This window comes from Neovison vison, chromosome 1 (genome assembly GCF_020171115.1).
Source record: "Neovison vison isolate M4711 chromosome 1, ASM_NN_V1, whole genome shotgun sequence".
NCBI classification, from domain to species: Eukaryota; Metazoa; Chordata; class Mammalia; order Carnivora; family Mustelidae; genus Neogale; species Neogale vison.
The window spans coordinates 148,327,395-148,354,185 of NC_058091.1; the positions used below are offsets into that span (position 1 = coordinate 148,327,395).

General features: G+C 46.3%; 6 protein-coding genes and 1 pseudogene across 6 annotated transcripts; 2 read left to right on the plus strand and 5 right to left on the minus strand.

The window, feature by feature from the left end:
* Positions 1-124: 124 nt before the first annotated feature.
* LOC122914064 (histone H2B type 1-K) lies at positions 125-7,720 on the plus strand. The gene is made up of 2 exons (XM_044260705.1): positions 125-621; positions 6,445-7,720. Exon 1 carries the CDS (start codon positions 217-219, stop codon positions 595-597), a length of 381 nt encoding a protein of 126 aa, XP_044116640.1. The 5' UTR covers positions 125-216; the 3' UTR covers positions 598-621; positions 6,445-7,720.
* A 2,500-nt stretch (positions 7,721-10,220) lies between these two features.
* On the minus strand, positions 10,221-11,881 carry LOC122909670 (annotated as a pseudogene).
* Positions 11,882-12,054: 173 nt separating this feature from the next.
* On the plus strand, positions 12,055-14,563 carry LOC122913841 (histone H2A type 1-H-like). The gene is made up of 2 exons (XM_044260481.1): positions 12,055-12,443; positions 14,370-14,563. The coding sequence occupies exons 1-2, from the start codon at positions 12,055-12,057 to the stop codon at positions 14,386-14,388; spliced, it is 408 nt and encodes a 135-aa protein (XP_044116416.1). The 3' UTR covers positions 14,389-14,563.
* On the minus strand, positions 12,546-13,579 carry H1-5 (H1.5 linker histone, cluster member). Its single transcript, XM_044260384.1, has one exon. The coding sequence runs from the start codon at positions 13,572-13,574 to the stop codon at positions 12,894-12,896; it is 681 nt and encodes a 226-aa protein (XP_044116319.1). The 5' UTR covers positions 13,575-13,579; the 3' UTR covers positions 12,546-12,893.
* A 1,023-nt stretch (positions 14,564-15,586) lies between the features above and the next one.
* On the minus strand, positions 15,587-17,155 carry LOC122914273 (histone H3.1). Its single transcript, XM_044260908.1, has one exon. The coding sequence runs from the start codon at positions 17,147-17,149 to the stop codon at positions 16,739-16,741; it is 411 nt and encodes a 136-aa protein (XP_044116843.1). The 5' UTR covers positions 17,150-17,155; the 3' UTR covers positions 15,587-16,738.
* An 804-nt stretch (positions 17,156-17,959) lies between these two features.
* Positions 17,960-18,286, minus strand: LOC122914194 (histone H4). The gene has a single exon (XM_044260828.1). The coding sequence runs from the start codon at positions 18,279-18,281 to the stop codon at positions 17,970-17,972; it is 312 nt and encodes a 103-aa protein (XP_044116763.1). The 5' UTR covers positions 18,282-18,286; the 3' UTR covers positions 17,960-17,969.
* Positions 18,287-24,657: 6,371 nt separating this feature from the next.
* LOC122914262 (histone H3.1) lies at positions 24,658-26,278 on the minus strand. Its single transcript, XM_044260898.1, has one exon. It carries the CDS (start codon positions 26,166-26,168, stop codon positions 25,758-25,760), a length of 411 nt encoding a protein of 136 aa, XP_044116833.1. The 5' UTR covers positions 26,169-26,278; the 3' UTR covers positions 24,658-25,757.
* Between the last annotated feature and the right edge of the window lie 513 nt (positions 26,279-26,791).

Genomic DNA, 26,791 nt, shown 5'->3' on the forward strand with positions numbered 1-26,791 from the left:
TTCGAGTTTCACTTAAACCAATGGAATCCTGGTTTTCAAATACACTTCTTTTGATTGAACAAAATCAATTCGTGACGTTTGCCGAATTCGCCAATTAGATACAGGATTTGACTCACTGCCTCCTTTGTTTTAAGAAGCCGTGGATAAAGAGGACACGCACAGCCTCATACTCGTTCTTCTTGTTATTTTCTGGTCCTTCAGCGGTTACTTTCGGCCATGCCCGAGCCAGCCAAGTCCGCTCCGGCCCCGAAGAAGGGCTCCAAGAAGGCGGTGACCAAGGCGCAGAAGAAGGACGGCAAGAAGCGCAAACGCAGCCGCAAGGAGAGCTACTCGGTGTACGTGTACAAGGTGCTGAAGCAGGTGCACCCCGACACCGGCATCTCGTCCAAGGCCATGGGCATCATGAACTCGTTCGTCAACGACATCTTCGAGCGCATCGCGGGCGAGGCGTCCCGCCTGGCGCACTACAACAAGCGCTCGACCATCACGTCCAGGGAGATCCAGACGGCCGTGCGCCTGCTGCTGCCCGGGGAGCTGGCCAAGCACGCCGTGTCCGAGGGCACCAAGGCCGTCACCAAGTACACCAGCGCCAAGTGAGCCCGCCGGCTGCAAGAGCAATCGGTAAGGCTCGGCACACACCCCAAAGGCTCTTTTCAGAGCCACTCAGTGTTCTAAAGGGACCTGGCACTCATCCATCCTGTGTTGTTTGTTTGCTGCAAAGGAACTGAATTCCATGTTTTCACCTCTCGATAAGTTAGTAGGATGTATGGGAAACTGAAATAGAACCGGAGACCTATTTAAATGGATTTTGATCAGGAAGGATACGGTCATTATCAGATAATTCGGGTAAAAAAATATTCTTTGTCTCCAAAGCAACACCTGGTCACCTTTGGAAATTTCCACCTGGCAAAAGGTTTTATTAATAAGGCCTCGAGCGCTCTGTCCTTAATTCTCAGGTGTACCTTGCTGAGGGAGCAACGGGCACCCGCTAAAAGACGCACAAATTGTCTGTATTCACTTCAGTTATTTTGGGGGTGCTGCTGGCTCTGCTCCCCGGAGCGTGTGTTTGACATACACTGAGAAAGGCAACAGAAAATAATGGAAGCAAGATCCCGATTGAGCAATCCGGCGGCTCGCGGTGTGAGCGCCAATGCAGACCCCGCGCCGGCAGTTTGAAGTCGTCCCCCTCCCCCCCCCCCCCGCACCCAGCCCCCGCGACTGCCCGCCTGGCCTGACCCGGTCGTTGCACGCAGCCCCGCCACTACTCCCTCGTTCCTCTGAGTGAAATTCCTCTCCTGGGAAGGACTGGGCTCCGATTCCCACCCTCCGGGTCCGAATCCACTCCGTATCTTCGTTCTGGGTCACTTGCATTCAGTGTGGCTGTTGGAAGAGGTTTAAAAAAGCGTAGACGGGCCGCCGAAGCCCTGAGCCTTTGTCCCGGATTCCGGAGGTCAAAATCCCTCCCTCCGGTGTAAGCCCTGGGGAATGGCACTTTTAAAAATACTTTGGTCTTTGCTAGGAATGGGGGGTGGGGGTGGTGGTGGGGGTGGGGGGGGTGGAAACCCTGAAGTGTATTTGCTGAAGTTTTTTGATAATATCCTTTATCCAATAACGGAGCCCGGGTGTTGGCACGAGACTATTCCGATCGCTTAGAACAGGAGACACAGGAGAGTGGAGCAGTTCTATTCTTAATAGCAAAATAGAAGAAGCAACCATATTCACCGCCAAAAGAATCAACAAATTTAGTGAGATCCAGTCACCCAATAGGAGTCTAGTGAGGGCGGGAAATGAGTAAATACACAGTAATACTTGGTTGAATTTCAGAAACCCAAATCTCAGTAGGTTCGTATATGATACCACCTTAAAAAGCTCAAAAATAAATGATTATTTAAGCATATAGAGAAGCACATGCAAGTGTATGATTCAAAAATCTTTTTAAGAGTTTCATGAAGGAGTTTTTAAAAATCAGGAAGTGAACGCGGCAGTGACAGTCACAGCAAGAGGATGTAGACAAGAACAGAGGAAACACACGTTGTGGCCGGCTTTCTAGATTTAGTGCCAGACGTTCCATCGTGAGTGTTTGATATAATTTGTTTTATAGGTAAGATGTATGTTACATATGTTCTCTTTATATGTTGAGTGCGGTGCTGAAAACTATCCTAGGCAAAGTATCCTTGCATAAAAACAAGTTCCAAGCATCATCTGCTTTGTCATAATGGTAATTCTATAAAGGAGAATTCCAAACCTTATGGTGTTTCTGCAGATAGAATTACTTTCTTGTAGAGAATGGGAGAAAAGGAAGGCTGACAGGTCACTAAAAAGGCCCATGAATTTAGAATACTCAAGATTTGGGTTACAATGAACCCAGTTCCTCCAGCTCTTGCAAACTTTGTCTACTCAGGTTTTCAAAATCTTTGTGGCAGCTTTCTGACCGGACTGTGCACAAGGAGGTATGTGTGTGTATTTTGTATGTGTTTCGTGTATTCATGTAAGTGTATGTGTGTATATCCCTCCCTCAATTCTGTTAGAAAAGAAATTACACTTTTTAAATTAATGTGTCTTCTCTCCTTCCATCATCACATCAAGGTAGTTGATGATGGTAAATTCACCATATATTGGGTTCTTTTAATCACTACTTTTCAGAGCACAAAAGCCTTTGATCCTGTCCGTTAATCCATTAGTGGACATTACAGATACACATACAGGTACAGACAAAGGTATAGGTATAGACAGGTGTGCTTTGAATGACTTGCAGTTGTCAGCGGTACTGATATCTAGAAGACTACGGGGCGGGTGGGGCTGAACCCTGCAGAATGGACAGGAGGCAGCAGAGGGAATTTGTGGCCCTTCTGTGAAAGGTTCACATAGCAGGTCCATTACAGTCCAGTATTTAGAAACCTAAATTTCCTAAAAGGAGAGAAAAATAAAAAAAGAACTCAAAGCTAGATTGTATGGGTTATTTCTGCTTTGGTGATCCAGGCATCTAACCCTCTGTTGTTCAAGGTATCTTGATTAATTTGTGTCATTGCTGATACGTCTTGGGAAATGGACTTGAGCTCAGCCAGACCTGGATGTCACTTTACTACTTTATACTGGAACAGCTGCTGCTTTGATAATTCACATGATTTGCCCCGATAATATTCTTTGTCATTTTTTCCCCTAAAGAACAATTCTTAGAACACAAAAGAACAGATGGAACATTAAAATAGATGTGAGAGTCCTATCCTAAAGGAGAGATTTTTTTTCCCCCAAGTTATGTGACCTGAAACTGGCCTTTGTCCAGCTTAGAGAAATTTATGTTTTTTTTCATTGAAAACTCCCTTCCACAGAGGTTGGACAAAATGTACTGACAAAGCTTAACTCTTTTTCCACTCCTTTCTAGATTCTGTGCAGTTTGTCATCCTTTAATTAGGACATTGTATCGGGCACATTAAGTTCATTTGACCACAGCTTACTGTGTTACATTTTAGGTTCCTAGATGTGGGAGATGCCTGCATCTCGTTATCCATAACAGTCCAAACAATCTCAAATGTGTATTTTTTCTGCAGATCACTAGTTTATCCATTTTCTGATCCTTTCAACTTTGATTTCAGAGGCTTGCCTTTTCCGGCATTGTCACCAAATCAGCCTCTTGGGAGGTTTCAAGAGTAAAGCAGATGTGTGGTATTAAAAAACAAAACCAATTCACGAAACGCACAAGGACATTTTTATCCAGACTTGAATGAGGATAAAAAGTTTCTTTCAACTCCTACAGAGTTGAACACACATGTAAGTATTGCTGGGGTCAGTGAGACTAAAAGGACAAAGGCCCCGCCCCCTGCAGGTGCCCTAGAGTCCCACTGATAGAAGGAAGGATAAAATCAGACCCTCAGACAAAGGTCTGCATTTACATAAAAAATAAGCAAGTCTTTTGATGGAGAAATTATGAAAAGCTATAAGAGGACACTGGAATCTCAAGGATGTTAATTTGGGGAAAACAGCAGGTACAGGGCTGCTGCCACCGGTGAGAGTGCCAGAGGGGTCCATGACTGTGTTTCTGGAATCGCTGTGACGTCTGTGCTTGCGCAGCTAAATAAACAGGTTACATTCCTGGGGTTCATTTATGAAAAGCAGTGGTTTCCATCGCTGTCATCCCCAAGGCTCCCCTCTTATATCTAGTATTTTTAATGGCCCCTTCCCTAGGCTGAAGTTAAACTCTTTGGTAAGAATACCTAAATGCATGCATAATTTTCCAAAATCATGAAACGCCATAAGCATTATATAAAAACAAAATAAGAGACAGTTATTTTAACAATAAAGGAGATACTTTCAACATACAAATGTGTGGACCCCAAACCAAAAAACATAAATTAGAAGCTGGGTATTTGTACTTGGGTTAGTGAGAAATAAAACCAACAGGATGGATGTGCATATAGGTGTGAAAAGATTTCGTATAAGCAACTGGTTCTTGCGATTATGGAGGCCGACAAGGCTCGAGATATGCAGGACGAGTCAGCGCACTGGGGACCCAGGGGAGCCAATGGCAAAGGTCCAGTCCCAAGGCCACCAGCAGCTTTGAGACCCAGGCAGGGCCCATGTCTCAGTCTGAGTCCAAAGGCAGGAAAAAGCCAGTATCCCAGTTCCAAAGCAGCCGGACACCAGGAATTCTTACTCAGGGGAAGGACAGCCTTTGCATTCCGTTCCTGATTTCAACTGATTGAATGAGACCCGCCCACATTAGGGAGAATAATCTGCTTTACAAATCAAGCCTAACAATTTACATGTTTTACTCTCATTCGAAAACCCCCCTCACAGAAACACCCAGAATGATGTTTGACCAAATATCTGGGTAACACCCAGCCTGGTCAAGTTGACACACACACAGCACCAGGCATCACAGAACCTGTGGATAGAATCATCCTGAAGGAAACAAGGACCTTGTAGATCAACACAGATGATCAAATACCAAGGGACTCACTCTCAGTGATGTGACTTTTTATTTTTATTTTTATTTTTTTGAAAGTAGTAATTCTTGGGGGACATGTGAAAAGGACAAAATACAACTTCATTTATAAAATGATGTATTCTTGGAAATTTCAGTGCCATGCACATGTGCAAAGACCTTGTGCTTCTTTGTGAAAGGAGTCAGGTTCTAGGATTGATTAATAGGTTTTTCACCTTCAGTTTGCTATGGGCTGGTTGGAAGTCATGTATAACCCGACTCAGTTCTTCATGGGACATCTAACATCCCTGGTCTTTTCCTAACTGTCAGTGGTGCACCTTCCCCCAAGCCCTGGGACAGCCTAAGAACAGTCTGCCTGGTTTCTAGAATGCTCCCTAAGGGTCACTATTGTTCTGTGAGGAGACAGACACTGGTTACTTTCATTGCAGAAGCTACAGAATGGGAACGTCGACAGTGGGAGCCACCGTAAGGCTTCCAGGAATGCCGGAATGTCCCCAGATATAGTCTGTGATGCTGAAATGCCCGTTTCGAGGCATCAATCCTGGGTAAGCCAACTGGTCCCTGTGTCTCGTGGAGCAGTCCCAACTCCTTGGGTTCCCAGCAGCTTATCTGGGGACATGTGAACAAGCAGCGGACCTTAATGTGGAGACGAGGTGGATAGCTTTGAAAGCCAAAGTTTCTCTCACTCAGCAGTCCTCTCCAGTGGCCCACTCTCCGACCAGCTCCATCTGCAGGTACTCAAGTCACTGGCTTTGACCTTGGGCAGCAGCCATGAGATTTACATTCAGCTTGAGCCCAGTGATCAGCAAAGCACAGTAGGACACTGAAATACAAGCGGTGGGTCCGCCTCTGTGGGATCCGTGACACTGTGGGATCCACCGTGACCTTAACATATGGGAACTCAGCTGTCCTCCAAATATGACACAGAGGCCTGGCAATCCCAAAGGCGTGAACTCCCCACAGCCACCTCCTGAAGAGACCTTTGCAACAGTGACCTCATTGCACTCACCTCCCGCCTCCCTCCCCTGGTCTCCAGCCCCACCGGACACGGACCGGTCCCCTCTCCCTAACATCAGTCATCGATGTTGCAAAACTCCCCTTTCTGGAACTTCAGCAGTTCGAGAGAACACATGCTCTGGGAAAGAAAGGCCACTGCACCTGCTTGTCCTGGGACAAGCTATCCCCAAACCTCGGTTTTCACTTGCTGTTTTCCTGTCCTTTTTTCCTGAGATGCAGTACCAGCCTAGAAGGAAAAAATGAAAATAAATGTGTCTTTGGGGGGCAGGGGGTGAAGATGGAAGAAGGAGGTCAGCTATCAGTGAGTGTGTCCTTGGGGAAAGAGGCCGTGCAAAGAAAACATGGTCATTGTCCTAAAGGACATATATCCCAACACAGGACCACTGAAGGAGCTTTATACATGATCTGTCTGATTCATGCGTCATGATCTCGTGCGCCATATTCTTTCTTCTTTTTAACATTTTATTTATTTATTTAATTGACAGAGAGAGAGAGAGAGCGCGAGACAGAGCACAAGCAGGCAGAGGGAAATGAGCCGTGGCTTCCTGCTGGCGGGAATGCGGACTGGAAACGCGCCTTCTACCTTCGGAGGAGTTTGGCCAATTCTTAGAAAACTACACCTGCTCTTCCCACACAATCCTGCAAGCACGTTCTCTGGTATTTACCCGAAGGAGTTGAGAATTTATGCACACAGAAAATTTGCACTCAGATGTCCTTCAGTGGGTGAATGGAGAAATCAATGGAGAAATAAACTGTGGTCCATCCAGACAAGGGAATTCTATTCAGCGCTAAGAAGAAATGAGCTCTCAAGCCATGAAAAGACATGGAGGAAACTTAAATGCGTATGACTAAGTGCCAGGAGCCAATTTGAAGAGGCTACATGCTGTGTGATTCAGCTATGGGGGGAGGGGCCTGCTTCTCCCTCTCCCTCCGCCCCTCCCCCTTTTGTGCTCTCTCAAATTAATAAAATCCTAAAAAGAAAAAGAATAATTTTAATGTATTGTTATAACAAAACATAGAGACAAAATAATTCCCGGAGGATTTCCTCAGATGCTTAGAATGAAAAAGAATGAAGAAAAATAATCCACTGATAAATGAAGGCTTTTGGGGGGTGTACGTTTTATTTAAAAAATAAATATGATTTTTTATATCATAGCAACTTTACTCGTGAAAATAATGCAGAATATAAAAATGAGAATATAGGTATGGACTATTCATGTAAATATTAAGGTGTTGCATAAAAATGTTGAGTAATGATAACTTTCTTTTTTTTTTTTTTTTTTTTTTTAGTAATGATAACTTTCTAAAGTCCCTGCACTTGTCTAAGAAAAAGACAACTATGAATCACACCCCAATTAATATTAGAAATATGTACGTGGGATGTGAATATGGAGTTACACCTAAAATAGGTTAGAACTGAAACAGTCTAGCAGTTTTTGCTGGTTGGTCCCTTTAAAAGTATTTTGAGAATACAGAACTATATAAAATTCTTCCACTCAAATTTGAGGGGTAATGTTTTATAAATGTAACACCAGATTTTTAAAAAAGAATTCTTGATATTTGGTTGCACTGTAGCTTTATCTTAATTTACTCCCCCCCAATATTTTAAATTCATATCTTGAAAATGAAATAACAGAACATTAAGATATGCTGTAAGTATCAATGTATTTGTATTAGGCCAAATACAGTTATTTACATTTATTTCCAAGTCACTGAAACTTGACACTGCTTGCAATTTAAATAAACTATATCATAAAATGAGTGTGTGTGTATATGGTATGTGTATATAATATGTATCTTATATATACATATAAAATATGTGTTATTTATACACAGTTACAGTAAAATATATTCTATTTTAATATTCCCAATACTTTTCCTCCTGGGGGATGTCAAAAATTCAATGACATTGGCTCTCCAGTTTTTGGTTATTTCATGCTCCTGGTTATAGACCAGCCCTGAGATGGAGAGCACGGATAGATCCGAAGCCTTTGAGGTTTCAGCTACATATTGTATGTGTCCAAATACACTATATGCATACATTAATACATACATACATACCTTAAAATACTTATATACATAATACATTTTATATGTTATATTTTTATTTATATTGTATTTAATGGAACTAATGGAATAATCAGAAACTGGACAGTCCATATGACCTTCTATTTTTTGGTACCTCTTAGAATAAGAGTGTTAGAAAAATTAAAATTCCATATTCTTTTCAAATAAGTGGTATACAGATATCATGACTGGGAGAACCATTGGAAACCATACATGCTAACAGCATCCTTAACTCTATTCTGTGGCCTATATATAATTCTTCCAAAAGCTCAAAGTGGAATGTAAAAATTATTAAGGTATTTTATATATATATATATATATATATATATATATATATATGGATAAGAGTCCATTGTGTGCTTGCTAAATTTTTTAATTGTACTGTTTTTAAAGACATGTGATTTAGGGGTGCCTGGGTGGCTCAGTGGGTTAAGTCCTCTGCCTTCTGCTCAGGTCATGATCCCAGGGTCCTGGGATCAAGCCCCCACATCAGGCTCTCTGCTCAGCAGGGAGCCTGTTCCCCACCAACCCTGCCTGCCTCTCTGCCTGCTTGTGATTTCTGTCTGTCAAATAGATTAAAAAAAAAAAAAAGACACGTTATTTAGATTGGACAAATCTGGTACATTAACATTAAGAAGCTAGTGTCTTTGGTTGGCAGAGAAGAATGATGTTATTAGCTTCAGGCAGAAAAGTGCGTTAGATTAAAAACAAAACAAAACAAAACTCTGGGTCCAGATTAAGGACTTTCAGGGGGAAAGGATGCCCTTAGCCTTTGGAAACACCACCTCCTGTTAAGTTGTCTCGAGGTCCCCTGAGTCAGGCAGGTGCACAGTGCTCTGAGAACTCCCTCCCAGAAACCCTAGATGGAGATTGTGGTCTCTATTCAAGAACCAAAAGTTGTCGAAGAGGAGTTGATTACAAGTTTTGAATTAATGGGTCCAAGACATCATACTGACTGAAGGTAAGAACGATCTCAGATGTCTGGACTCACAGTAACAGTAAAATAAAAAGGGGGGGGTGGTGCACCAGAAAGCATGAAAGAAAGCATGTTTAAGTAGTGCTAATGCGAGAATTAAAATGAAACAAACAACCATTTAGATGTCACTTGGAATGGATTCAGCATGTAAACTGGCAGAATTCATGATGCTAATCAATTGGAACCAATCCTGGAATGGGCTGAATCAAACCTCTACGCTGTGTGTCTCATGACTCCTCTCTCCCCAGGTCTTGCACCTGTCTTTCTGAGGTCAGCATCCCATCCAGAGCAAGCGTCCGTCCTGGTTCTCTTGGAGTTCTGTGTGTACACAGGAAAGATCCACCTCCAGCAGCGTTCTAGATCAAGCCTCAAAGAGCTTCCTGAGAAACTCACTGGTGCTCTCTGGTTCACTGAAACTTCATTTCAGGAGAGTAAATTTCATTGACAGTCACCACTGGGAACACAAAGTGATTCGTAAGGAATTCTCAAATGCTGCTGTGTATCAGCTTCTGCCAAAGGCCTCCCCAGCCGTACCCACAACACTATGGTTACTAAGTAAATAAATAAATGTTTGCTCTCTTTTTGTCCAAAAGTTAACAATTCTCAAAATACGATCTGGGGACCCAAGCCTTTTTCTGAGACCCGTTTGGTGGGACTGTGAAACTAACTGTATTTGTGTGATAATCCAGAAACTTAATTTTTGCACTGCTTTTCACTTGACAGTTATATAGCAATTGATTGAAAGCAGAAACAAATACTGTGCAAGAATCCAGCTGTCTTCTATTAAACCAGATTATTTTTTTAAATACTTTTATTTATTTATTTGACAGACAGAGATCATTAGCAGGCAGAGAGAGAGGGGTGTAAGCAAGCTTCCCGCTGTGCAGAGAGCCCGATGCAGGGCTTGATCCCAGGACCCTGGGATCATGACCTGAGCCAAAGGCAGAGGCTTTAACCCACTGAGCCACCCAGGCGCCCCTCTATTAAACCAGATATTAAAGATATTTATGAAATGTAAAACCATGCCACTCCCTTCCCTAAATTTTTTTGATTTTGAAAAATTTAGCTATTTTTCTTTTTTTTTTATGGATTTATTTATTTGACAGATCACAAGTAGGCAAAGAGGCAGGCAGAGAGAGCAGAGGCTCAAGCGGGGCTCGATTCCAGGACCCTGGGATCACGACCTGAACCCAAGGCAGAGGCTTTAACCCACTGAGCTACCCAGAAGCCCGTTTTTTCATAATACATATACTGACAAAAAATTGGACTTGACCATATGAAAATCACAGTGAACAGAAATGCCACATGGGGACATGAAAGGGGGAGTGATGAACATGAAACAGGATCGATTTCCATCTTTGTGGACCTTCACTAGGAAAGAGGTGGTGGAGAGCAGAGGATCTTGGTTCACCCAGGACACATGCACAAGAAGTTAACAGTAGAAAAATTCAACCGGAGATGTAGAGCCTGAATTAGCAGTCGTCATCCATAACTGGTGGAAACAGATGATTAAGTTCTCATTTTCCTCTTTCTCCATCTTCACCCCAACACCATGACGTTGTTTTGTGCAAATGTAGTCCTAGAGTGAGGGAGCAACCAGTTACATACCTTCCATGGGTGTTAAGGAGTAACTGAAAGGAAATGTGACTTGGGAACATTCCTTTAAATCAATTTATGTGACTCACGGAACATTCTACTGGGAAGGAGGATGGTGACTGAAAAATAGTGGCAAGACCTAAGGGAGATAAATGGAAGCCTTACCAGTAAGATTTTTAATGCAAGTTGAGAGATATTTTTCTTTTTCACCTTAATTTTCAGTTTTCTCACTGATTAACTCAATGGGTGATTCCTAAAGTTAGAATTTGGATGGTAAATGAAATATGCACAATAAAACAATGTTTTAAAGTATTTTGAGACAGAACACAAGCAAGGGGAGAGGGACAGATGGAGAGGAGTGTTTTGCAGATCTGACCCCAGGACCTTGGGATCATGACTTGAGTCAAAGGCAGACACTTAACCGACTGAGTCACCCAGGCGTCTCTGCATAATAAATTTCTTTTAGAGTGCTTAACGTTTGTAGTATTAAAAAAAGAAAAGAAAAGAAAAAAAGACTTTACTGAAAACACACAGGACCAGAAAGTACCTTTCACAAATGAGGGGTGTACAAAAGCCTTCAGACGAAAATGTGCTTTTGCCTCTCGGTCAGAATTTAAAAAAAAAAAAAAAATGCCTTTGCAGCTGGTAGGCTCACTTGGAGCTGGTGTACTTGGTGACGGCCTTGGTGCCCTCGGACACGGCGTGCTTGGCCAGCTCCCCGGGCAGCAGCAGGCGCACGGCCGTCTGGATCTCCCTGGACGTGATGGTCTAGCGCTTGTTGTAGTGCGCCAGGCGGGACGCCTCGCCCGCGATGCGCTCGAAGTTGTCGTTGACGAATGAGTTCATGATGCCCATGGCCTTGGACGAGATGCCGGTGTCGGGGTGCACCTGCTTCAGCACCTTGTACACGTACACCGAGTAGCTCTCCTTGCGGCTGCGTTTGCGCTTCTTGCCGTCCTTCTTCTGCGCCTTGGTCAACGCCTTCTTGGAGCCCTTCTTCGGGGCCGGCGCCGATTTGGTGGGCTCGGGTACCGCCAGAAACAACTGTCGAAGGCTTGAAAATAACGCAGTGAGTGTGAAGCTCTAAGCGTCCTCCTTACTCACAGCTTCTTAGACCTGACCGGCTTTGGCAGAGTGGACAGTAACTAACACCCCTCTACCCCCTCCCCAACACCAAAAGCCCAAAGACTAAAGTAAAAACAGGTTCTACCTGTCATCTTTACTCAGCTCCTTACGCGGAGGTGATGAAACAAAACCGATTTGTAGTAAATACTGGGTGGCATCCTGTACCTAACCAATCAAAGTAAGAGTCTTTGGAAACCAGGACTCCATTGGTTTAAATGTAACTGAAATTTTATCCAATGGCACAGCTTTACTTTGGCGCCCAGTGAGGACTATAAGAGAGGAAGCTTTCTTCTACTCTGCTCAGCCTAGTCGTTGGTAATTTCCCGAGATCATGTCCGGACGCGGGAAGCAGGGCGGGAAGGCGCGCGCCAAGGCCAAGACGCGCTCGTCGCGGGCGGGTCTGCAGTTCCCGGTGGGCCGCGTGCACCGCCTGCTCCGCAAGGGCAACTACTCGGAGCGCGTCGGGGCCGGCGCGCCCGTGTACCTGGCGGCCGTGCTCGAGTACCTGACGGCCGAGATTCTGGAGCTGGCGGGCAACGCGGCGCGCGACAACAAGAAGACGCGCATCATCCCGCGCCACCTGCAGCTGGCCATCCGCAACGACGAGGAGCTCAACAAGCTGCTGGGCCGCGTCACCATCGCGCAGGGCGGCGTGCTGCCCAACATCCAGGCCGTGCTGCTGCCCAAGAAGACCGAGAGCCACCACAAGGCCAAGGGCAAGTAAGGTCTCATTTAGGAACAACCAAACAAAAGGCTCTTTTCAGAGCCACTCACTATTTCTGGAGAAGAGCTGTTGCCGCAATTTTAAAGTTTTTTTTTACAAATCTACACCTTTATTTACTTTTCATAACTTAATGTATCCCGGTCTGCCGTGCCAAGACGGTGGTGTGGTTTCTGCATTCTCACTCGTGTAAGAAAGTAAGAAATAGCAATAGAGCATCAAGGGTTAAAAGAACCTTGCAAACAGGGACCAGTAGGGAATTGTAGCGGGCTTTTTCAAATAGCTGTGTAATAGTTTTCTCCTTACAGGTCCGGGGTACGTGGCATGTATGGCACTTTGAGGTGTTGTTATTGCAACAACCACTACTGGTGTACAGCGGTTTTTAGAGAAATTTGGGTGGCTCTGAAAAGAGCCTTTGGGGTTTCGTTGCCTTTTTGAAGGCCAGCTTCCTACTTCTTTTTCGGAGCCGCTTTCTTTGCCTTAGCAGCCTTAGGCTTCGCTGCCTTGGGCTTAGCGGCTTTGGGTTTGGCGGCTTTCGGCTTCACCGCCTTGGGCTTAGCGGGGCTCTTGGCCGCTTTCTTGGGCTTTGCAGCCGCCTTGGCTTTCTTGGGGCTCTTGGCCACCTTTTTGACACCAGCGGCTGCAGGCTTCTTAGCTTTCTTGGGCGTCTTTTTCACCGCCTTCTTCGCCCCCGCAGCCTTCTTGGGCTTCTTAGGGGTGGTCCCGGCCGCCTTCTTGGGCTTGGCCGCGCCCGCCTTCTTGGCTTTGGGCTTGGCCTCGCCGGAGGCCGCCTTCTTGTTGAGCTTGAAGGAGCCCGAGGCGCCGGTGCCCTTGGTCTGCACCAGGGTGCCCTTGCTCACCAGGCTCTTGAGGCCCAGCTTGATGCGGCTGTTGTTCTTCTCCACGTCGTAGCCGGCGGCCGCCAGCGCCTTCTTGAGCGCCGCCAGAGAGAGGCCGTTGCGCTCCTTGGACGCGGCGACGGCCTTGGTGATGAGCTCGGACACCGGGGGGCCGGTGGCTTTGCGCTTCGCAGCGCCACCGCCGGCCGCCTTCTTAGTGGCTTTCTTTTTGGCGGGCGACTTCTCCACCGGCGCCGGGGCCGCCGTCTCAGCGGGAGCGGTTTCCGACATGGCCCGGAGCAGAAACTGCTGCGAAGAGAGAGACTGAAAATCCAAGGCGCAAGTCTGGCGATGCTGCGTGACTCCGGCCAGGGGCTTATATAAGCCGGGGCTGCTCTGTGATTGGTGGAGCGTCCAATCCACTGCCCTCAGGCAGCCGCCCTTCGCGGTTGGACTCCCAAAGTGTGTTTGTTCGTCCCCCAAATCTGATTAAATGCTGAAAATAATCATACAGAATCGGAGGCTTTGAAGCTCTCATGGAAGACAGCAGTCTCCACGTTCGCACACGGGTTTGTGTTTTCATGAATCGTGTGCAACTGAGGAAAGATATGTTTTAAAACTCTTTTCGGCTCGTCCCAGGAATCCCCTGGCTTTAGGGCATCGTGCTCGTTCTCTGGAAGTTGCAATGACTTTCCGCTAAACATCAGGAGGACGTCTTTAAAAATGCTTTGTCCCTAGCTTCTGCTTTGGACTTTTGCGAGTGGAAAGACACGGTTCCCTGATTTGGGCATAAACATTGTTTCGAACTGTAGCAAATAGCATAGAGGCAGGGGCACGTATACTGCCTACCGCCCCAAATTAACCACATAGATCTTACTTGGAAAACCAGTTCTGTCTCCTAGGAGTCTGCACGTGTGAATGTCTTCAGAGAGTGTCTTTTGCAATTTGGGAAAGTTCAATAGCCAGAATGACGCCTGCTTTGCACCTGAAGCGGGAGGAATAGCTCTGACTTGAGGATCCAAAGATTTGGATTCAAATTCAAACTTGAATTTGATCTGTTTTTGATTGAGATTCTTTCTCCTTTAGTAACAGGCAAATCCATTAAAGTAAATGGGAAAGCTGCTTTCACAGATAATGTGCTCCAGGAACAACCCAGACCTGCTGGAAGGACTCCAGGGTTTCCAGTTTCCAGCAGTCCTCGAACACACGTGCTGTTTCCATGACATGGGACTCTGCCGGGTTTCCGAGGCGTTCTTCCGCACTCCCCAATTCAAACTCCTTATCCCCACCAACATATTAAAAAAGTGCACTGTCAGAAACACCCTCTTCTGTTATGTGGGCATTACTGTGTGTTTGCAGGAGAGACCTGTACTTCAGGGATCCCGGTGGTTACGGACTCCTGAGGAAAGCAGATTAGGGACGGAGGGACTGCAAGTCAGAGAGGGTCCAAAGAATTCAGAAATACATTAACATCGAAGAGAACTGACCTGGTGACCATGAGGTTGGGATGCAGGGTGGTTAAGCTTGCTATTTCTTTGTGGGGAGGGTGGAGTGGGGAACGGATGGGATTTTGTGACGTGGCCTGGATTCTGATGTGGCCTGGATAATAAGTAAGGTCTAATGATTCGAATGTGTACTGTAGTCAACACTCACTGTGTTCCCAGTGAAGACCGGCAGGGAAGTTTAAAGTTGTGAGCATATTTCTCTCCAAGGAGCTCCTGGAGTTGCAAGTGTAGCCAACTACGGCCATATCTGGACTGTGTCCTGTTCTATGTGGCTCTCGAGCAAAGAGTGGTTTTTATATTTTATTAATTGTGTTAGGAAAAAGAAAGAGAGACCATATTTGGCCGGCAAAGCCCCAAATATTTGGTATTTGGCCACTTTGCTGTTTTGGACTCCGCCATATATGCGGTTTGGCATATTGCTACAAGTCTGCGTCTTTCAGAACAACGCAAATCGAGAACTAACAAAAGACCTTAACAAGGAAAATGTTTTAATCAACCACTTCCCACTATTTCAACCACAAAACTTTTAGAAGATTGGGGTGGAGGGGACCCCTTCACATGCTTAATGGGCAGGAGAGAGGTATAATAAGGGCTAACCTTTGAGCATTCACTAAGTGCCAGGAACTAATCAAAGAATGCTCTACGGTTTTGATTCATTTGCCTCGGTTTACAGCTACACAGGCTGGGACCCAGAGGAAAGAGGAGTTGTAACCTGGCAAAGGGTTATATGGCTAGTAATTGGCAGCTCTGAGGTTTGAACCTAGATCACCTGGCCTTGGCTCCATTATGATGGGAAAATCCTGCAAGGGGTGGGGAGAAAACAATCTGAAGCTCCTAAGAGGCAGCATCAGGTAGTCCCTACAACCAAGAGCCACTCAAGGATCTCTAAACTAATCTGTAGGAAGAGGTTCTGGCCCCTTGGGTCTTTGCCCTCAATCCCTGGGCCTTCCAAAAAGCTTTAGGAGCCAGTAGATGGGATAAGAACCTTTCGGAAAGGACAAATCTGAAAACAGGGGAAAGAATATAAAACCCAGATGGCAGAAAGCTCCAGAGAAAAATGGCTAACGCCTGGAGTTCGGATTTGAAGCTAAAAGAAGCAAAATGAGTCAATAATGTTCACATGTGAAAAGCACGAGATTTCAAAATCTTAAAATAATTAGAGAAAAGCAATACATACAGCGAAGTTCTGTTAGGAAACCCAGAATTCTACGTGTGAAAACCTGCAACATAACAGCTTTAAGACATCTCAGATTTAATACCCAGGCTTATTCTCTACTTTAAAACAAAACAAGAAACAGGGAGAACTCAGCTTCAGACTGAGAACGTTTTTAAAACAAGTGGGCAAATACTTTAGATTTTTAGAGCTATGGGCAGCTCATTCTGACAACCTGCAGGTCGGCATCTAGGTCATTGCTGGCCCATTTTCTGCTCTTAACTACATACACAAAGCCGAGCAGCAAACTCTTGCCAAACATTACATTACACCGAAAGAGTGGGAAAGCTAACCCCACTTAGCCATCCCGGTTTTGTTCTTTCACAGGACAGGAAAAAGAGTAAGGGGCACGTTTCTGCAGTGAAAACGGGGATCATTTGGCAGAAGTTTTAGTTGCCATTTGCACAATAATCCACAGGAGCCTGAACAAGTCTCCCGACAACTTGGGCGTCTTCCTTCCGTCCCCTCCTGCACTCCAGGTTTAATTTATTAAAACGTCTGTATCACTTTAAAAATGCCCATCCAGAAAGTGACACTTCCTAGGCGCCGTATCAACAGAGCCACGTTCTCCAATCCGCAGTTTAACTCTCGAGCCTACCAGCCCTTCCCCGAAACGTACCCGAGCCTTCATGGGGCTATTAAATTTCCGAACGTGAACAGCTCCTTTGGGGGACAATGGAGGGGCTCTGAAAAGAGCCTTTGGGTTTAAAGTTGGCAGAAATCAGGACATGAAAAAATTACGCCCTCTCGCCGCGGATGCGGCGCGCCAGTTGGATGTCCTTGGGCATGATGGTGACGCGCTTGGCGTGGATGGCGCAGAGGTTGGTGTCCTCGAAGAGCCCCACCAGGTAGGCCTCGCACGCCTCCTGCAGCGCCATGACGGCCGAGCTCTGGAAGCGCAGGTCGGTCTTGAAGTCCTGCGCGATCTCGCGCACCAGCCGCTGGAACGGCAGCTTGCGGATCAGCAGCTCGGTGGACTTCTGGTAGCGCCGGATCTCGCGCAGGGCCACCGTGCCGGGCCGGTAGCGGTGCGGCTTCTTCACGCCGCCCGTGGCCGGCGCGCTCTTGCGGGCCGCCTTGGTGGCCAGCTGCTTGCGCGGGGCCTTGCCGCCGGTCGACTTGCGCGCCGTCTGCTTCGTGCGAGCCATGGCGAAGTCGAGGTAACAAGTCGGAGCTGGGAGAGTGAGAAGCCGCGGTCCGGTATTTATAGCGACCCCCGGCGTCCTGATTGGACAGGAGCCTCCTGCCCCTCCCCGCGCACAGATTGGTTCTTGGTTCCAGGAAGCATTTTCCCGCCTGCCGCTTAGGTCTCTAGGATAATAGACAAAGAAAATGTGACTTTTTAAAAAAGCCTCTAGGATGCATCCAAATTCCTTAAAATGTTGTTTTGAGAATCGGAAAGTGCCTTCCTTCCACTCTTTTAAGTAAAAGGTCTTGGTGACTGGATGGATATATTGTTTACTGAAAATTAAAGGGGACAGCGGAAACATGGGAGGCCTTGAGGTTATTTGAAATTCTAGCCACAATGTTCTCTGGCAGGACGTTCAAAAACAAAGAGCTTCAGTGATTCAGAATCACGGAGCTTCCAGCAGACTGGCCAGCTGTACCTTATAGAGAATACACGTATATTAGCTCGGCTTTCAGCACGACTGTGTTGAATAGTGGGACACGGGGGTGGGGGGGCACGTCGACTCGTTACCGGAAGATTTGGCACTTTCTGGATATGGTGGCACAGGGACGCCGTTACAATCGGAGACACATTCAGCTTTCACGTCTTAAATATATTCCCGTAGACCGCGTGCTTATGGAACTCGGAGTGAGTTAGTCTGAGAAAGAGAGCTCGCTTCGGCAGCCGATACAAAAACTGCAAGTCTGAGGAGAATTTCTAGTCTACAGCGCTTTAGCAGATTTCGTGGGCGGCCCTGAAAAGGGCCTTTTGGATGAGAAGTACGGCGGGTGAGGCCGGTTTTAGCCCCCGAAGCCGTAGAGGGTGCGGCCCTGGCGCTTGAGCGCGTAGACCACGTCCATGGCCGTGACCGTCTTGCGCTTGGCGTGCTCCGTGTAGGTGACGGCGTCGCGGATCACGTTCTCCAGGAACACCTTGAGCACCCCGCGGGTCTCCTCGTAGATGAGGCCGGAGATGCGCTTGACGCCGCCGCGCCGGGCCAGCCGCCGGATGGCGGGTTTGGTGATGCCCTGGATGTTGTCACGCAGCACCTTGCGGTGGCGCTTGGCGCCCCCCTTGCCCAGGCCCTTCCCACCCTTGCCGCGACCAGACATGACTACAAAAGGAGCAGACCCAACAGACCTCCGCACGGGGTCGCGGCCTATATAGTCGTTTGTCGGACCTGTTTGGGAACAGCTCAGGCTAGCTGTATCCGCTCAGGGAAGTCCCCAGCCAGAGGCCGGCCCACACTTTCCGGACCGATGCGAAGGGCGGTGATTAAACTCCTAGGCTGAAACCCGGCGCTTCCTGGAAAGTTCCCTCCGCGCGGCGCCTTCCCCCGGCCGGAGGTCTGTCGTGTTTCGGGGCCGAGCCTTGCTGGTTTTCTGTCTCTGAGCTTTGCTCGCAGCAGTGACTTGAGCTGCCGGCATCGGGCGGCCCCTCCAGCGCCGCGACTGCAGTCCGCCGGGCATTTACGCAGCCGTGTCCCGTGCAGCGACTTCAGCACCCCGGTGGCTGCTTAGGTTAGCGCCGCCTGGTCCCCGCTTCAAGGTGCGGTCAGCCTCGCCTTTCTTCAGTTCCCTCCTCCAGCCTCTGCATTTCACTCACTCGGTCGTCTTTCCTTTTCCTCCATCCCAGTCACGTTATTTTGGGGAGAACTGACCTAAGGTTTCTGAAGGTGTTGGAGGAGGAGGGTCCTTGGAGAGCCGAGGAGCGGGAGACCATGACTTTCAGAGCTGTCCTCACCGCGCACCCCCAATCCTTTGTTGAACTGGGAAATCGGCTGCACCCAGATACCCTCTGCCTTTAGTTTACAGATAAGATGCAGGATGAAGAGACAAGAACGACTTTATCCCAGGAAAACAACAACTTGGAAAAAGTTGGAAAAAGAGTTCCTTGGTTGGTTTCCATGGCTGGGGCTGTTTGGAATGACCTCCCTCGGGTGCTGGCTCGCCCTCCAGCTACCGTCAGATTTACAGTTTCACAGGTGTGTGATTATTCACTCCTTGAACAAATACCTACTTTTATTCCAGGAATCAGCTACCAAAATATATTATTATAAATTCGGTAATTGCTGTAAGCGGAAAACATTACATGCTCCCACTCTATGAGTCAATCCATTTCTTACTGAGCTTCTAATCCGGCCTGTTTTTTTAGAATCCTTGTTTAAAAAGGGAATCTGAGTGCTTCATATTGAAGATCTCAGACCTGTCTGTTGGCGGGATAATTGCCGTCTTTCTCTTGCAACTAACCGAGAACAAGGCAGCTTTCTGTTTCCTTATGTAGCAGCTGTTCTTGAAAATGGTACTTTAAGACCAACCTTTCCAAGACAAAGTCTTGAAACACTGAGAAAAGTTATGAATGTTCCTTTACCGGGTGAAGGTAAGATACTCTGAAAGATCGGGAATTTGATTTCATTGCATTTGCCTGTGCTGTGCCCTGAACATGCACACACATGTATGTTTCCAAAGATGTCATGCTGCAGTTCCTCATTCTTTTCTCCCACTTGCATGCAGGGAACAAACAGTCTGCCTGCAGATTTTTTAAGCTTAAAAAAGTTTAGGATTCTCATTTCATTTAAATTAAACTAATTAATAAAACTATTAAAATTCTTTTTTGGGGGAGGGGTCTTTCTCAGCATAGGATAATGCTGATTGACATGAACTGTCCAATAATTTCTTAGTGAATAATTGGGAAAAATAGAGGTTTTTCCCCCCCCTTCTCACATTATGAAGAGATATTTTCCAAATGTTGACTGTTTCAAATCCTATGAGATTCCCTTCCCCCTTAATTAGATGAATAAATGAGATGTACTTGCCCTTCCAATGTTCTGAAAGTTGCTTACTGACCCACACTTATGTAGTTGACAATTTTTAATGTTCTTAGTTCCAAATGTTGGGCTCAATCCTTTTCAATATTGTATTTTCAACTTAATTTGCCACAATACTCATTTCCTTGACACCTGATTTTGGTTTGTTTTGGTTAAGGCTTTGGAATTGGCTGGTAGGTTGACATATCTTTTACTTTCTTATTGTTGTTCTTCATTCAAAATTAGTTTACTAGTTGATTAGTCTCTCTCCTGAGTCTCATTTCTCCTGTCTCCCACATGCATCCACATTCACATAAAACATGCACATCTAGACACTAATTCAAAACACCACTAGCTTTTTGGAGTTTTTTTCCTTTCCATGAACTTACACTCTCAAATCTTTTCTTCTATTTTGTAGTGTTTTACCCTTCCACATATATTCAGCCTTTTATCAGCTCAGAATCTTAAATATGAAACCTGGAAGCAGGGAGGTTTCCCTTCCCTGCCCCGGCCTATGAGCAATTATCATCTCTGCCCTCATCCATAAAGCTTCCTTCAGCTCCTCATACCTCCGTGTGCTATTAAGACCAACCGAAGAAATCTAAGGATATTGCACTGTCCTCCCTGGCCTCTTCATCTTCCCCTATCCTCTTTCTGAGGGTCACTAAGCCATAGTCTTGTCTGCTCATGGCTTGAAAAATGATTCACAAAACTCTTATCAGAGAAAACACTTTCTTCTGAAATTCTCAACTCAAATGTATGCTCTAGTACAAAAAGCATTTCGTGCCTGGCAGTCATTCCTTTTTTTTTTTTTTTTTTTTTTTTAAATCTAATACCCTCCCTTGTTTCTGCAATTTCTTACTCTCATGTCATCAGTGATGATCTATATTGTTTTCTAAGCTGGCCTTAATTTAGCTAGTATTCATGCCTAGTTAATGTATCAAACAATGTTGCCAGAAACTTGCATTCATCTCACCTTACTAATATCTCCAGGCTTTGTTATTGAGAACAAGAAAATCAAGGTGAAGGTGAGGCCCCTTGTTTAGGGGTCCCCGGGCCCTCCTGGCTTCAAAACAAGGGGTAGAGGCTAAGAACACGGTTACTAAGCTCCTACTCTTTGAAAGTGAACGTGTTGCGTGTGTCCATTTAAAATTTGTATGTTAAAACCTAATCCCTGAAGGGATGGTAATTGGAGGTGGGAATATTCAGAGGTGCTTGGGTCTTAAGTGTGGAGCCCTCCTGATGGTGCGGATGCCTCTGTAACAGAGACCCCAGCGAACCATTGTGTGAGGACACAGTAAGATGACCACCTGTGATCCAGGACGTGAGTTCTCACTAGACACTGAATTTGACAAAGCCGTGATCTTGGACTTCCAGCCTCTAAAACGATGAGAAATAAATTTCTGTTGTTTATAAGCCATGCTGTCTGTGGTATTCTGTTACAGCAGCCTGAGCAGACCAAGACTCTGGTGTCTGTAAATCATGTTTATAAAATACTCAGACGTGGTGCCTTTGGTTTTGGTCGTTATTCCGAGTTAGTCGTAAGTAAAGCTAGAAAATTCCATTGGAGATCCTGACAAAGTGTCCAAGTATGAACTGAATGATAGAAGCAATGTTGAGCCTTTGGTTCAGCTCTCATTTTTGCCATTTACTTATTTCTTGATCCCAGAAGAAAAACTTTCCTTAGAATGCATCTACTGTGTTTTACTTATTCATCCCCTTAATTTATCCCTACCTCTTTGCTTTCACAAATAGCATTTTGATGAATATTCTCAATATGTCCTCTTAGTCTATAGATCTATAGGTCTATAGGTCTGTAGGAGAATTTCCTTAGGGCATAGACCTGGGCACACCCAATTTTAATAATTAGACAGTTCTTCAAAATGTCTTGGGTAAGACCACCATCAGTCAACAAACCACCACATGAAAATGAGTTTCTCCACCTCCCATGTAACACGTGATTACATACAGCTTTCTGATTTTACCAATCTGATGTGTGTTCCCCGGTATTGCATTATTTTGATTTGCAGGTATCTGATTACCAAGTGAAGATTAAAAATTCTTTATGTAATTGCCAGCCATCCAACTCTCTCTATTTATTTAAAGATTTCACTTATTTATTTGACAGAGAGAGAAAGAGCACAAGCAGGGTGAGAAGCAGGCTCCTCTCTGAGCAGGGAGCCCAATGTGGGACTCGATCCCAGGACCCTGAAATCATGACTTGAGCTGAAGGCAGATGCTTAACTGACTGAGCCACCCAGGTGTCCCTTAAGCTTCATTTCTAATAAATTTTTGGTTACTTTTTTTCTCTTGTTTGATATCCTCCCAGGGCTTCTATCCTTTAGAGGGTCTTCGGGGTGGGCCATTCTAGAATGCATCTGTTCTCATCTAATTTTTCAACATCTTCCCTACCCTCTAAACAGAAATAGTTCCTGTGTTCCAAGTACTGTCCAGAACTGGAAGACAAGTTTTGAAACTCACCTTGTGAGACAGAGACTAAGAGATATCTTCCAAGAAATGAGATTGGCCATTAGCAGAAATGCCATGACTTGCTAATGTGTGACTGATCAGATTGGACTGTTTACCAAATCTCAACCCATGACAAGGGGGACTTACTCCCGAATCTCATCTCATCAGAGTATTTGGGTGTATTTCTTCAATGTTACAAGAAAGATACCGAACTGAGATTCTGAGATGAAATTAAGTTTCCTGAGTATTTATTGTGCACCTAATACATTCTCTGGGGTCCTCTCCTACATGTTCATATATTACCACATTTAATCTTTAATGGAATCTCTTGTGGAAATAAAGTATCCATTTCATCATAATGAAAATGGCATCTCAAACAACATGATCTAAGTGACCGCTAGTCTCTATTGGTGTGGGAGATGGAGAAAGGGGAGTCACAGAATCAGAGTTTATAATGGTTTCCCTAACAAGTGCATCTGACCATTCGACATGGCACCTCAGTTTTCCAAAAGAGGGAGAGAGAGAAAGTACTGGTGAGAGAGCGGTGATTCGGCTGTTGTCTCTAGCCCAGCCGGCGTTAAGTATAGAGGCGGCAACACCAGGTGCATGCCTTCAGAGCAGCCCTGTGAGCCACCAAAGATACCATCTTCCCTCAACTAGCAGCACAAAGCTGGTCTCTAGCAGCAGAAGAAAACCCTGCGGCCAATGGGACAGGACTAAGGCAAGTTCTGGAGCGTCTGGACATCCCAGTGGTGAGGGGCAGAGCTGTGAGGTGTGCTTGCCTCATCTAGACTAGTGCAGTTCATCCGGTGTCTTCATGGACTATTGGAGAAGGTCTTGTTTCGTATCATATGGGCCTCTCCGCAGGGCTGCCTGAATGTACCCCCAACAGGGCAACCAGGGTCCCCCAAAGTGAGTGGCCTGAGAGAGACCAGGAAACACCCCCTCCTGTGACCCACCTCGGAAGTACCTCCCCGTCACTGTGACTTCATGCCATCAGCTCTGCCTGATTCACTAGAAGCCAGTACCTAGAGCCAGCCCCAATTCGAAGGGAGAGGAATTGGGCTCCATTCTTTGAAGGTAAGAGTAGCAAAGGATTTTTGACCTTGTCCTAAAACCACCTTTTCTATGTCCAAACCCAGACTTCAACTAGAATAGAAACTGATCCAGACTCCCAGTCCCCGTGGATGTCCTTCCTGAGGAGCTGGAGAATGTGGCAACCTAGCTTCTGCCCTGGCCTTTTCACTTCAAGGAAAACAGACTTTCCTGACCCTAGCTTTTTGTTTCATTTTGTTTTAAACTAATTCTCCTTTATTTTCCTACAGCCGCTGGAGGCTTCTCCGGATCCTCTTCTATCCTAGGGTTTATTGAAAGAATCCTACACATATCCGCGAGCTGTATGTTGGAAAAGATAAAGCTACTGAAGGTGCAGTGATGGGCCTGAAACCCCAGCTGTGGCCAATTCCACATAAAAAAAGGAATGTAGAGCTACTTGGGAAGCTGTCAAGTTTTGTCTGATTGTTGTTGTCAGTGTTTGCTCACCATGGGAATCAAAACAGCAGTGACAGGGGCCCCCAGGTGGCTCAGTTGGTTAAGCAACCACTTTCGGCTCAGGTCATGATCCTGGAGTCCCAGGACCACCGAGTGCCACATTAGGCTCCCTGCTGAGCAGGGAGTCTGCCTCCCCCGCTGACCTCTCCCCTCTCGTGCTCTCTCAAATAAATAAATAAAATCTTTAAAAAAACAAAAACAAACAAACAAAAGATTTAAAACAAAACAAAACAGCGGTATCAAAAGGCATCTAGAGTGTAGGGAGTAATGTGCTTGGTGACCACCTATAGTTGAGTGGGAGCTATCTAGGTCTAAAAACAGCAGGGGCACCTGGGTGGCTCAGTGGGTTAAGCCTCTGCCTTTGGCTCAGGTCATGATCTCAGGGTCCTGGCACCTGAGAGCCCCACATCTGGCTCTCTGCTCAGCAGGGAGCCTGCTTCCTCCTCTCTCTCTGCTAGCCTCTCTGTTTACTTGTGATCTCTCTCTGTCAAATAAATAAATGAAAATTTAAAAAACAAAACAACAACAACAAAAAAACCCCAGCAGATTCCCCATACATTCATTCAACTAGAGTTTAACGAGCACCTGCTGTGTATCAGGCCTTTATTCTTCTACAGATACTGCAGTAAACAGAATGAGAAAAAACTTGGCCTTAGGACACGTGTGCTCTAAGGGAAGAGAGTGGGGCTAAATTTGACTTTTAGAACTTAGGTTCACACGAGATTTGAGGGGAACACTTCTGTAGCGTCCTGTAAGGGGTAAAGGTCAAGTGGACTAGGGGCTATGACCACCCCAAATAGTCTCACTTTGGCTTCTCCCCCAGGGAAGTCACCATCATGTCAGGGGATTGTCATCAGGCCTGAGCAACTGGAAACCAGTGTCGAACAAGAACCAGGGGACCAATTTCCTGAGTTTATAGTATCTTATCTTAGAATGGGTGTGAAAGAGAATAAACATTTCAGAGCTTTATCCTGGAGTTACTAGATGTCTGTGCTAAACACCAAAAAAGTCAATTGTCGTGAGAAAAGCGGTCGGAACACAGCTCATTTTCTTGGTAAACGGAGCCAGGCCTGCAGCCCAATTCCAGCTCTGTTCTCTTCTGGAGTTGTAGAAGACAGTGAGTGCCAATGAGAAAATCCTGCTAGATCCTCTGTAAAACACCAGCATTGTCGGACTTGAACCTGGAGGAACAGACCACCTCCTAGGAACCGGGACTGCTCCAGCCAGCCAACTTTGCAGAACAACGCATGACGGGTTCTTCCTCAGCCTGTGGATACAAGGGGAACACGATTGCACAACGCTGCTCCCAAATTGCTTACACCAGAGGCGGGGGTGGACACACCACAATCTATGCTCTGACCCTTCCTTGGTGGTCAAAGGTCTTTTCCTGTTGAGTGCTTGCATCTTGTTTCTGTACATCTGGATTACTTAAGGGACCGAGAAGGGAGTCTCTGTGGGACACTGAAGCCTTTAAACATTTACTGCCTGTTAAGCAACAGCTTCCTTAAGTAGCTGGTAAGCACAGATGAGGGCTTCCCAACAGCCACTGATTTTGCAAAAAGGCAAGGAGATGCCGTAATTGCCAGGACGTTAAGGCATCCCTGTTCCTCTTCCCTTATCTCTCCCCCGAAGTTCAGACTGAAGTCTGACACCCAACCCAGTAAAACAGCCACTCTCAGTGAAAATAGGAAGTGGCTCTGAAAAGAGCCTTTGGGAGGGAGAAAGCAAACGCGCTCGCTCGCACAAACTTCGGAAGGACAGATTAGGCCCTCTCGCCGCGGATGCGGCGCGCCAGCTGGATGTCCTTGGGCATGATGGTGACGCGCTTGGCGTGGATGGCGCAGAGGTTGGTGTCCTCGAAGAGCCCCACCAGGTAGGCCTCGCACGCCTCCTGCAGCGCCATGACGGCCGAGCTCTGGAAGCGCAGGTCGGTCTTGAAGTCCTGCGCGATCTCGCGCACCAGCCGCTGGAACGGCAGCTTGCGGATCAGCAGCTCGGTGGATTTCTGGTAGCGCCGGATCTCGCGCAGGGCCACCGTGCCGGGCCGGTAGCGGTGCGGCTTCTTCACGCCGCCCGTGGCCGGCGCGCTCTTGCGGGCCGCCTTGGTGGCCAGCTGCTTGCGCGGGGCCTTGCCGCCGGTCGACTTGCGCGCCGTCTGCTTCGTGCGAGCCATGGCCAGACACTGGAGCTGCGGAAGGTAGCGACTGCCGAGTTGGTGCCAGGACCAGACTTTATACCCATGATCCCATCCTGATTGGCCAAGTCTGTCGCGAGAGTAACCTGATTGGTTCTCAAGCCAACCTTCATTTGACTGCTAGGATCTCCGAAACGGTTTTGATTTCCAAGCTATTAGTTTTATTTTTATGTCCTATTTTTACAGGATAAGATTATAGCTGCACTTCATCCTAAGTTTACTGTTCTCAACCAAAACGTTAGGATTCCACTAGTGAAAGGGAATCGGACCTAGAATCTGTGCAAGTCAGCACCTAAAGTGTCCTTAAAAATGCATTTTTTATTTCACCCCTTTAAACAAACCTTTATTTCTGTCCCTTTAAACAGAACATGGGGAAAATCATATCAGAATGTGTTGGTTAGTCTTAGAAAAGTTGTGTTTCATAACAGCATCATTCAGATCTCCTTCTGCTGATTGTAGACCCAGAACAGGCACCTTTTAAAAATAAGACGGGCACAGCGGCCGCTTGGAACGCCAAAACTTGACTTTGCCCCGCGTGCTGCGGGGAAGGAAGCCTGATACGCGTTAGACTAACCACCAGCGAGCGGTTATCTGACATCATT